General features: G+C 38.8%; 1 protein-coding gene across 4 annotated transcripts in view; it reads right to left on the bottom strand.

Annotated features, from left to right (window-relative positions):
* SMG6 (SMG6 nonsense mediated mRNA decay factor) overlaps positions 1-12,786 on the bottom strand; it is a 244,338-nt gene that overhangs the window by 207,459 nt on the left and 24,093 nt on the right. For all 4 annotated transcript variants that reach the window (XM_073235026.1, XM_073235028.1, XM_073235029.1 and 1 more), the window contains exons 7-8: positions 11,126-11,236; positions 10,558-10,770 (exon numbers count right to left, since the gene is read on the bottom strand). In XM_073235026.1, coding sequence (XP_073091127.1) covers positions 10,558-10,770; positions 11,126-11,236 — 324 coding nt within the window. The remainder of the gene's footprint in view (positions 1-10,557; positions 10,771-11,125; positions 11,237-12,786) is intronic.

The following is a 12,786-nucleotide window of genomic DNA, read 5'->3' as shown; positions in this document are numbered from 1 at the left end:
TCTCAAGTGCACATGAAACATTTTCCAGAATAGACCACATACTAGGCCACAAACAGAGTATCAGTAAATTCAGAAAGATTGAAATTTTACCAACCAACTTCTCAGACCACAAAGGCATAAAACTAGAAATAAATTGTACAAAGAAGACAAAAAGGCTGACAAACACATGGAGGCTTAACAACATGCTCCTAAAGAATCAATGGATCAATGACCAAATTAAAAGAGGGATCAAGCAATACATTCCGACAAATGACAACAACAGTACAAAGCCCCAACTTCTGTGGAGATCTGCAGAGAAGGCAGATCTAAGAGGAGAGTATATAGCAATCCAGTCCTATTTAAAGAAGGAAGAACAATCCAAAATGAATAGTGTAAAGTCACAATTATTGAAACTGGAAAAAGAAGAACAAATGAGGCCCAAAGTCAGCAGAAGGAGGGACATAATAAAGATCAGAGAAGAAATAAATAAAATTGAGACGAATAAAACAATAGAAAAAATCAACATAACCAAGAGCTTTTTCTTTGAAAAAATAAACAAAATAGATAAGCCCCTAGCCAGACTTATTAAGAGAAAAAGAGAATCCACACACATAAACAGAATCAGAAATGAGAAACGAAAAATCACGAAGGACCCTACAGAAATACAAAGAATTATTAGAGAATAGTATGAAAATCTATATACTAACAAGTTGGGAAACCTAGAAGAAATGGACAACTTCCTAGAAAAACACAATCATCCAAGACTAAGACTAACCAAGGAAGAAACAAAATCTAAACAGACCAATTAACAACAACGAAATTGAATCAGTAATCAAAAACTACCGAAGAACAAAAATTCCAGGCCAGATGGATTCACCACTGAATTTTATCAGACATATAGAAAAGACATAATACTCATTCTCCTTAAAGTTTTCCAAAAAATAGAAGAGGAGGGAATACTTCTGAACTCATTCTATGAAGCCAGCATCACTCTAATACCAAAACCAGCAAAGACACCACAAAAAAAGCAAATTACACACCAATATTCCTAATGAACATACATGCAAAAATACTCAACAAAATATTAGCAAACCAAATGCAAAAATACATCAAAAGGATCATACACCATGATCAAGTGGGATTCATCCCAGGGATGCAAGGATGGTATAACATTCCAAAATCCATCAACACCATCCACCACATAAATAAAAAGGACAAAAACCACATGATCATCTCCATAGATGCTGAAAAAGCATTCAACAAAATTCAACATCCATTCATGATAAAAATTCTCAACAAAATGGGCATAGAGGGCAAGTACCTCAACAAAATAAAGGCCAGATATGATAAACCCACAGCCAACATCATACTGAACAGCGAGAAGCTGAAAGCTTTTCCTCTGAGATCAGGTACAAGACAGGGATGCCCACTCTCCCCACTGTTATTCAACATAGTACTGGAGGTCCTAGCCACGGCAATTAGACAAAACAAAGAAATACAAGGAATCTAGATTGGTAAAGAAGAAGTTAAACTGTCCCTATTTGCAGATGACATGATATTGTACATAAAAACCCTAAAGACTCCACTCCAAAACTACTAGAACTAATATTGGAACTCACAAAGTTGCAGGATACAAAATTAACACACAGAAATCTGTGGCTTTCCTATACACTAACAATGAACTAATATAAAGAGAAACCAGGAAAATAATTCCATTCACAATTGCATTCAAAACAATAAAATTCCTAGGCATAAACATAACCAAGGAAGTGAAAGACCTATACCCTGAAAACTATAAGACACTCTTAAGAGAAATTAAAGAGGACACTAACAGATGGAAACTCATCCCATGCTCTTGGCTAGGAAGAATTAATATCGTCAAAATGGCCATCCTGCCCAAAGCAATATACAGATTTGATGCAATCCCCATCAAATTATCAACAGCATTCTTCAGCGACCTGGAACAAATAGTTCAAAAATACATATGGAAACACCAAAGACCCCGAATAGCCAAAGCAATCCTGAGAAGGAAGAATAAAGTGTGGGGGAATCTCACTCCCCAACTTCAAGCTCTACTACAAAGCCACAGTAATCAAGACAATTTGGTACTGGCATAAGAACAGACCCACAGACCAGTGGAACAGAATAGAGACTCCAGACATTAACCCAAACATATACAGTCAATTAATATACGATAAAAGAGCCATGGACATACAATGGGGAAATGACAGTCTCTTCAACAGATGGCGCTGGCAAAACTGGACAGCTACATGTAAAGAGAATGAAACTGGATTACTGTCTAACCCCATACACAAAAGTAAACTTGAAATGGATCAAAGACCTGAATGTAAGTAATGAAACCATAAAACTCCTAGACAAAAACATAGACAAAAATCTCTTGGACATAAACATGAGTGACTTCTTCATGAACATATCTCCCCAGGCAAGGGAAACAAAAGCAAAAATGAACAAGTGGGACTATATCAAGCTGAAAAGCTTCTGTACAGCAAAGGACACCATCAGTAGAACAAAAAGTATGGGAGGATATATTCATAAATGACAGATCCGATGAAGGGTTGACGTCCAAAATATATAAAGAGCTCACACACCTCAACAAAGAAAAAGCAAATAATCCAATTAAAAAATGGGCAGAGGAGCTGAACAGACAGTTCTCCAATGAAATTCAAATGGCCAACAGACACATGAAAAGATGCTCCACATCACTAGTCATCAGAGAAATGCAAATTAAAACCACAATGAGATATCACCTCACACCAGTAAGGATCGTCACCATCCAAAAGACAAACAACGAAAAATGTTGGCGAGGTTGCGGAGAAACAGGAACCCTCCTACACTACTGGTGTGAATGTAAATTAGTTCAACCAATGTGGAAAGCAGTATGGAGGTTCCTCGAAAAGCTCAAAATAGAAATACCATTTGACCCAGGAATTCCACTTCTAGGAATTTACCCTAAGAATGCAGCAGCCCAGTTTGAAAAAGACAAATGCACCCCTAAGTTTATCGCAGCACTATTTACAATAGCCAAGAAATGGAAGCAACCTAAGTGTCCATCAGTAGATGAATGGATAAAGAAGAAGTGGTACATATACACAATGGAAGATTATTCAGCCATAAGAAGAAAACAAATCCTACCATTTGCAACAACATGGATGGAGCTAGAGGGTATTATGCTCAGTGAAATAAGCCAGGTGGAGAAAGACAAGTACCAAATGATTTCACTCATCTGTGGAGTATAAGAATAAAGAAAAAAAAACTGAAGGATCAAAACAGCAGTGGACTCACAGAACCCAAGAATGGACTAACAGTTACCAAAGGGAAAGGGACTGGGGAGGATGGGGGGGAAGGGAGGGATAAGGGGAAAAAATGGGCATTACTAAGCAGACATAATGTAGGGTGAGTGCACAGGGAGGGCTGTACAACACAGTGAAGACAAGTAGTGATTCTATAGCATCTTACTGTGCTGATGGACAGTGACTGTAATGGGTTATGTCGGGGGGACTTGATGACGGGGGGAGTCTGTTGCTCATGTAATTGTAGATTAATGATAGCAAAAAAAAAAAAAAAAAAGAAGAGCAGAGGATCTAACAGACACTTCTCCAAGAAGAAATTCAGATAGCCAACAGGCACATGAAAAGACGCTCCACATCGCTGATCATCAGAGAAATGCAAATTAAAGCCACAATGAGATATCACCTCACACCAGTAAGGTTGGTTACCATCCAAAAGACAAACAACAACAAATGTTGGCGACATTGTGGAGAAAGAGGGTAACTCTACTACACTGCTAGTGGGAATGTAAACTAGTTTAAACATTGTGGAAAGCAGTATGGAAGTTCCTCAAAAAACTCAGAATAGAAATACCATTTGACCCAGGAATTCCACTCCTAGGAATTTACCCTAAGAATGCAGCAGCCCACTTTGAAAAAGATATACGCACCACTATGTTTTTCACAGCACTATTTACAACAGCCAAGATAAGGAAGCAACCCAAGTGTCCATCAATAGTTGAATGGATAAAGAAGATGTGGTACATATACACAATGGAGTATTATTCAGCCATAAGAAGAAAACAAATCCTACCATTTGCAACAATGTGGATGGAGTTGGAGGGTATTATGCTCAGTGAAATAAGCTAGGTGGAAAAAGACAAGTACCAAATGATTTCACTCATATGTGGAGTATACGAACAAAGCAAAACTTGAAGGAACAAAACAGCAGCAGACTCACAGAACCCAAGAATGGACTAACAGTTACCAATGGGAAAGGGACTGGGAAGGCTGTGTGGGAAGGGAGGGAGAAGGGGGAAAAGGGGGCATTATAATTAGCAGACATAATAAAGTGGGAGGCACAGGGAAGGCAGTATAGCATAGAGAAGACAAGTAGTGATTCTATAGCATCTTACTACACTGATGGAGAGTGACTGTAATGGGGTATGTGGGGGGGGACTTGATGATGTGGGGAGTCTACTAATGATAATGTTGCTTATGTAACTGTGGATTAATGATATCAGAATTAAAAAAAAACATACTATGCAAAGAAATGAAATAAATAATGGAATGTGACAAAAGGAGGAAGAGCAAAAAGGAAAGAGAGTGGCAAACAATAGCATTTGGTGGGGGAAATAAGATGAGAGTCAATTAAAGAAAAAGCTAAATAATAGGAATTAGGAGACCCAGAGGTACAGTCCAATCTGAACCACAAAATGCATTCAGAAGGGCCAAAGAAAGAAGGTTTGCTAAGAAGCTGGCCAAATATACAATGACATATCACTTGTCTAAAGACATATTTTCTAAACACAGTACCAAGAATGTTGTAATACAATAATCAGTGTTGGCAGGGGAAAATGCTAGGAACAGTAAGCCAAGTCATACCAAAGCAGGAGAACTCCCTGAAACTTGAGAGACAAACATCTGTATCAAGGGCTCCCATTCTCATTTGTTCATTTTTCTCCAGTAGATAGACATGTGTTACATTCTATTCGAGATACTTATGAGAAATCAGGTCTGAGAAAAAACCTCACCAGTTCCATCAGAGACCGTAGCTTTCAGTGTGAAAATTATATCTGATACAGTAATTTAATATCCTTAATTAATTCAACTATCAGCCATAACTCATTTGCTAAGCAAAACCCTTTTCTGATTTCCAAAAGGAGCTGAGGCACAGCAGAAGGCACATCCACTAGAGAGTGCCTGGAACTCCGATGACAGTGAATGTGAGTGGCCTAGGTGGCAGGGGGAAGGTCTAAATGTGAGTCTCAATTAGTTTAAGAGGATGCCACTTACAGTTGAGGTTCGCCGTCCCTTCCCAGGCCGCATGTTCAACCCAAACCACATCTCAAGGCTAAAAACCAACAACCCACAAGCTAACCTCCTGCAGCCATACAAAGAGAGACCCTAAGTCCACGCTTCAGAGAAAGAGAACAAACTAGTTGGGACTTTACTATCATTACTAACAACCACCTGAAGCCAAACTTTCTGTTTCTTATTCATGGATCCGAATGTCAACAGTGTGCTAGAAACTCTTGAGTTGTCATCAAAGGAGCAATTTCTATTAAAGCTAATCATCCAAAAGGACACCTAAGATGAAAACGCAATGCACAGCAAATAATTAAATTCCACAGATAGGTTAAATAACTGACATAGATCTTTATAATGAAATATTACGTGGCCATAAGAACATACTAAGAAAAGATATTCTTAGACAAGTGGAAAATCAGTCAGTACTGCTATAACTCGTTTGGAAAATGTGAATTTGTTCTATCATGATCAGTATAATAGGGAGCAATTTGAACATACACAAAGTTTGTCTCATTATGTATGATTCTGTTCACAAAAAATACCAGGTGAACACAGAGTACTGCACCCAGCTGAACCAACCTGCACAGGAATATAAAACACACCTCTCCTATCCCAAACACCTACCAACTACAACAGTTCACCATATGAATTCATGTTATAAGCCACGCCTATCTACATCTGGTGTTACACCTGCCTGTCCAATTTCAGATAACCCTCCTTCCGCCATGTCACAGAAACTCAAAAGCTGAAATCCTTGTGAAGCCCATTTCTACAGGCAAACCTTGTATCTTTTTTCAAATTAGTATTTACATATTTTTTAACCAATGAACACATATAAAATTGTACAACTGTTTTGTTAGGTTCATATCTTATTTTTTAATATGTCACCAAGGAAGTTTTTGGATTTTGTTTCCCTAACCCCACTTTCCCCATAAACTCTGTGGTTCTTATTGTGCACATTTGCATAGCACAGTGATTTTTAGAGATGTATGTGTTTGTTTATAGCAGAAATATTTATGTCCAATTGATAATTTTAAAAAGCTGCAGATTATTATATACAGGTACCCCTACTTTACAAAAATTAGCAGTAGGCCACTTTACTTTTACAAAAAACCTACACTAGTACCGTTTTTGCTAACTGAAAGAAACCCAAAGTGAAAAACAGATACAGTGATTGGCATTTGTTTTGCAGAGAGAGAAACTGCACACCCCAAGCAGTGAGAGTGGCCAGGCCAAGTTCCTTCCCTGGGAACCACATTCAGCATCTCTGTATCAGGCCACTATAACTCTGAGCTGGGTCTGTGAGTATCTGTCCTTTATCTCGATTTTGTGTGTCCATTAGCAAGATGAGGTCCTGAAGTATCTGAAAAGCCTGAGAGAGATCATTTTTGGGGCCTGGGAATGCTAAAGAATTTTTCCATATAAATGAATGATAATTGCTTCTTCTCTTTACATCAATTTGGCTTACAAAAGGTTTCACAGGAACACTCTATTTTCAGATAATGGGGAAAATCCTGCATAGTGTAATCCCATTTTTGTTAAAAAAATTTTTTTCATGTCTACAGGTATGTGTATATATGTATGAATGTTTAGAAAAAGGTCTAAAAGACCTCCATCAAATTGTTAATAGTGATGTCTCTGAAGGCAAGAGTGCAAGTAACTCTCACTTTAAATTGCATGTACATTTTTTATTTAAATACAATGAACTGGTATTACTCTGCAATTTTAAAATTTTCCTTTAAAAGACAGATCTGTTTCAATACAAGAAGTATGAAAAGAGTGATTATATAATCTGATTATGTTATCCCCCTGCTTAAAATCCTTAATACTTGATACCCAAATTTGTTCATATTTATGAAAGGTCTGGCTCCTCCTATCTTCTCCAGCCTCATCCTTCACTGTTAATTCCCTCATTTATATACTCAAGATTTACTTAGAATGTTCTACATGCAGGCAGGAGGGATAAAGCAGTGAGCAACTAGATACACCCCATTCTCACACAGCCTTCAATCTGGCAAGACAGGACCTTAACCAACCACAAAACTGCACCTAAAATTACTGCATTAGAAATGTGATATTGCAAAAGGCAAATAGCCAGGCTAAGGGGTCAGGAAAAACTTCCCTGAAAAAGGGAAGTGATATTTAGGCTGATAATTTAAGGATAAGTAAGAAAGGGGCTGGTAAAGAGAGACACGCATTGTGGGCAAAGACAGAATGTGCAATAGCCAAAGGCCAGAAAAGAGCGCTGGCCCCTCAAGGAAGAAGCCAGTATGGCTGGAGAACACCAACAAAGGGGGGAAGAGAGGTGTAAGGGCAGAAAGAGCAGGGGCCAAATCACATGGGGCCCAGCAGACTGCATTAGGGATTTTGGACATGATTCTAAGAGCAAAGAAAAACAACTGAAGACTTTCAAGTAGGGAAGCAACATGATCAGACATGTGTATCTGAAAGCTCATTTGGTTACTACCTAAAAAGAAAGGCCTAAGGAGGATGAGGAATAAATGTGGAAAGACCATTAGGAACTTCTTTCAATTGTCTGTAGATTACTGAACTGATGATAGATTACACTAGGGTGGTGGTAGTGGAAATAGAGAAAAGTAAATGGATTCAAATTATGCTCAGGTGGTGGATTCAGCAGCTCTTGGTATTGCCTAGATGTGAGGGTAAAGGAAAGGAAAGGGTAAGTAAAGGTTGACTCAAGTCTCTAGCCAAGAGTACTTCTCACATCCTAGCCATCTGAACTACCTCCAGCAACTGAACCACCTGAAGTGCCCTAAACCTGCAGGCCCACTCAAGCTTTCATGCCTCAGAGTGCAAATACCCTTACATCATCCTCAGCTGCAAAATGCCTCCTCATCCTAGCCTTCCCTAACCATGCCCATATTAGATGCTCTAAGCACGTGCTACCACAGCCACTCATGCTTACCCTTACCACTGTACTTGGCACACTACATTATAACTATGTATTTGTTTTTATCTTCCCCACGACTGAGTGCTCCCTGAGGTTAAAGACCACTTTTAGTTGTTTTATTCTCTGTATCCCTAATGCCTAATTGCATTTGTGAATAAATCCTACTTATCATCTGTGTGTTCCAAGGAATAGAGGAAGCAAACTGAGTTCTTGGGGTCTGCTGTACGAAAGAAAAGAATGGGAAGCTGACTTGGGTTTGAGAAAGCAGGTAAAACAGGCAGTGTGTTTTCCTGACCCAAATAATGAAAAGCTATCATACAGCAGACGACTTCCTCAAGTGCTGGTAGTAAACAAAAGCCCAACTCACAGATATAAATATTAAGGAAAGTAATTACCCAAGAATGATGTATAAGCTGAATATATATTAACAACTTCACAAACAGTTTTGAAAACAAATTACCACATTTTACTCTACATACATGTGTAATTATTTGAAATTTTTACAAAAACCATACACATATATTATTTGTATGATTAAAAATAAAATTTAATGGATCCAGAGACAGCCTACATGCTGAAAATGCCTTTGAGATACACATAATAAAAATACAAGTTTATAAACATATTACTTAAAAAAAAATCTCATAGAAGAGTGAGCTCTACAGAAGATCAGTAATAACTTTTATAAGGGATACTCCCCAACTTTGAGGCCAAGGTTGAAGAATGCCATAAAATGCATTCTCAAATTGTCATTGCTTTCATTTTAAAGATAGTCAGACAGTGGAGCTAATATAATAGAACAATTTATCTCTTATTCAAATGGGCTTCCACTTCAGGGCTGTAATATCTAAACTAGAAGAGGGCAGCCATGAGGGATTCTACCACAGCAGCAACTCCTCTGAAGCACCCTGACATACTGTGACCCCATGTACACCATGGCACATAGGAAATTGGTAGTTTCATTTATAAGCAATGATTCCAAGTCATACAGAAAACAGCTGAAGACTAAGAAGGATACAGGAGGATAAATGGAAAATTTTAATTAAATCCCAAAGGACAAATTCTCCTATCTTACCACCTCTGACTCAGCTTCTTAACAGACAACCATGCCTCCAACTTCTTAAGAGAGAAAACATCAAAAGGCCCTCCCTCATCTTCCTCCTAAACCATCAACAAACCTATCAGCATCCCATCCCCAGTTACATTCTTCCTTTCCTTCCAGCATAAGAAAGAGGCAGCTCTTACCCTCTTTCAGGCTAATCCTGTCACTTGTGCTCCAGATCCTACTCCCTTACCATACTGCCGTCTACCTCCTTTCTTTCTTAGATCTTTAACCTACGTATTATTCTGTGATTTTTCCTCCAGTAACTAAATCAATTCTCATGACTTCATTACCATCTATAAAAGCATATATATCTTCAAATACCTTCACCTCTGGCTTAGACAACTCTCCTCAGCTTCAGTTATCTGTCTACCTCTAAGTATCTCCACTTCAATAACCTATGGAAATTCCAACATGTCCAAAAACAAATGCACCTTCTGTCTCCTAACACCAACTCCACCTTTATTTCCTATCTCAAGTAATGGACCATCATCCACCCAGTTTCCAAGGCAGAAACACCTAGGTAGGTGCTGCTTTTCAGTCCCTCTCTTCTCTCTCAGCTCCCCCTGTTCAATCAAGTCCTTTGGATTCTACCTCATAAACATACCTCATATCCACTCACTTCTCCCCATCTCCAAAGCCATTTCCCAATTCAGGTCCTTCTGACATCTCACTTGAATTACTGTAGGCCCTCCTACTCTTCTTATTTCTAGTTTCAAATTTCTCACAAAGCCACCAAAGTTATATTTCTAAAATGCATACCTGACATGCATTTCCCTACTATAAGCATTCAATAGCTCCTTACCACCTTCAGGATAAAGGTTATTGCATGACCTGTCAAGATGTGGTCCAGGCTCAACCCACTATCCACTCCACTATGAATTTTACTCTGAAGGCACAGTGAATCAACCCTTTGCAGTTTTCTAAGTACTGTGCTCTCTCCCTCGCTTCACAAAATCCCACCAGAATCCTAAAAGCATCATATTTAACTCCAAACCCAAAGCAGCAAAAAATTTTTGCCTTAAACTGAGTAAATCTTCAGTGCCACATAGTGGTGAGAGAGGGTAGCACATAAGAAAGATGAAGGAAGTGTAGGTGGAGGAGATGGACAAGGATATCAGCAAGCCTGAAGTGATTTGCCTTCCCTGTGATTAACGGGAAATGTCTGCACAGTGCCTCCTAGTTGCATGCACTGGGGACACCCATGCTTACTTGGTTAGTCTTGCTCAACACCCTCAGGAACTTACATCACTGGGGCTCAGGTTGCCCAGACCATTCTCCTGCTCAGAATCCTTCCCAGACTCAGTGCCCTGGGAGGACCGGGGATGGGACGGATGGATCCAGATCTCCAGGCGAGTGGTGTCATCTCCAACATGATGGAAAGTAGACTTCTTTCCTTTCCGCCACTGGTCAGGGCTCAGCTCCAATTCCTCATGTTGCTTCCTTTCCATCTGTTCTGCCTGAACAAAACACATACACACACAAGTCAGACTCTCCTGGGATTCAGCTAATAAAAAGAAGCACTCACCTCATCTGAGTTTGTTGCCCAATGACTATAAAAAATGAAGACATTGTCATAATTCCAAAGTATGTATTCCAAAGAGTATCATCTGTTTTGTCTCATAAAAGTTATTAATTCTGCAAACTAGATGCAGTGGAACATGCACACCAGAGGGCCCTGGAAAGCTTGCCTACAGATGAGTTTGGTTGTGCATAGGGGCTGATCAACTCCCCATCAACACAACCTGAAGGAACCCCTTGAGGACATTTTAGTCATTCCCTTGAAGAAATGATTCTGCCTGTATCCCCACTCACCTTTCGTTTGGTCTCTTCGAATAAGCTCATGAGACTCTCCTTGGCAGTCAGGATAGGGTTGCTGGCAGCTAAACTGCGCATATAGTAATACACAGCATCAAGCTTCCTCCTCTGTGGAAAGAGGCCAGAGATACTGAGTCAACCATTTCCCTTCCTGACTCTAGCCTCAGTCAGCTGACCCAGGAAACCCTACTATCTCTCCCACATGTGTTCCCATGTTATAAGGAATTCCAATAAGGAAATCAGAAAGTACCCACAGAAGAAGCCATACCAATTACATACGAGATCTTTTCTTGCACAGTAACTTCTCTTATATGCAGAAGTATTTTAAAAGCCAAGTACTCTTAATGGGAGAAGAGAATAGTCTCATGAAAACATAGAAACCAGTTATATTTTATTTTTAGAGAAAGAAAAAAACTCACCTTCAAATTATTATTTTTAAAAATTATAAATAACAATGGTAACATCATTAAGCATAAATGGGAGGCAAGTGACCAGCACTTCATAGATACTGTCTCTAAACCTAAGGACACTGCCCCGTGGGTGGTGTCATTCCTCTTTTAAAGATGAGAAAATGGGAGATCAGTAACGTTATTATATAACTTGTCCAACAAAGTTTCAAAGTCAAATTCTAGATAAGCCAATATTTGAACCTAAGTCTGTCTGGCTCCTACGTTCATGTTTTCACTACACCGTACTGACTCTGCTAGGAAAAAGAAATATGAACTATTTTCCAGTGAATTCAGCAAATACATACTGCAAGTCCACCTCACAACCAATTAACAGGGAAAAGAAGTAAAGGGGAGTCAGAAAGAAGGAAAAAACAAAAACACTGAAATAAGTGGGAAATAATTCCAAAAATCCTTTCTGGCTCTTCAACTTCGTAATATTTTTACCTTTTTTTCTAACTGTCTCAAATGTATCTGGAACACCAACTTCTCTCTCTCTGTCCCTCCAGTATGTATTCAATTCCTCAAAACTTGCATAAATCTGCATGTTCTAAAGTCAATTACCTGAGTCTAAATCTGGTCCTGTCATTTATTAGTAAAAGTATAAACCTAAGGAAGTCAACCTCAAAAGGTTTCCTTATTCACAAAATGGAGGTTGTTTTCATATATATGGGTCCTGAAAAGATTAAAATTCATATAATGCAAAGGACATGATCAACAAAACAAAAAGGCATCCTACAGTATGGGAGAATATATTTGTAAATGACATATCCGACAAGGGGTTAACATCCAAAATATATAAAGAACTTACATACCTCAACGCCCAAAAAGCAAATAACCTGATTAACAAATGGGCAGAGGATATGAAGAGACGGTTCTCCACAGAAGAAATTCAGATAGCCAACAGACACATGAAAAGATGCTCCACATCACTAATCATCAGGGAAATGCAAATTGAAACCACAATGAGATATCACCTCACACCAGTAAGGATGGCCAGCACAGAAAAGACTAAGAACAACAAATGTTGGTGAGGATGCGGAGAAAAAGGAACCCTCCTACACTGCTGGTGGGAATGTAAGCTAGTTCAACCATTGTGGAAAGCAATATGGAGGTTCCTTAAAAAACTAAAAATAGAAATACCATTTGACCCTGGAATCCCACTTCTTGGAATATACTCAAAGAATACAACTCCTCAGATTCAAAAAGACA

The sequence above is a fragment of the Manis javanica genome, chromosome 4, assembly GCF_040802235.1.
Source record: "Manis javanica isolate MJ-LG chromosome 4, MJ_LKY, whole genome shotgun sequence".
Classification (NCBI taxonomy): domain Eukaryota; kingdom Metazoa; phylum Chordata; class Mammalia; order Pholidota; family Manidae; genus Manis; species Manis javanica.
Note: the sequence above shows the minus strand (reverse complement) of the source record. Positions and strands in the feature narration are given on the sequence as shown.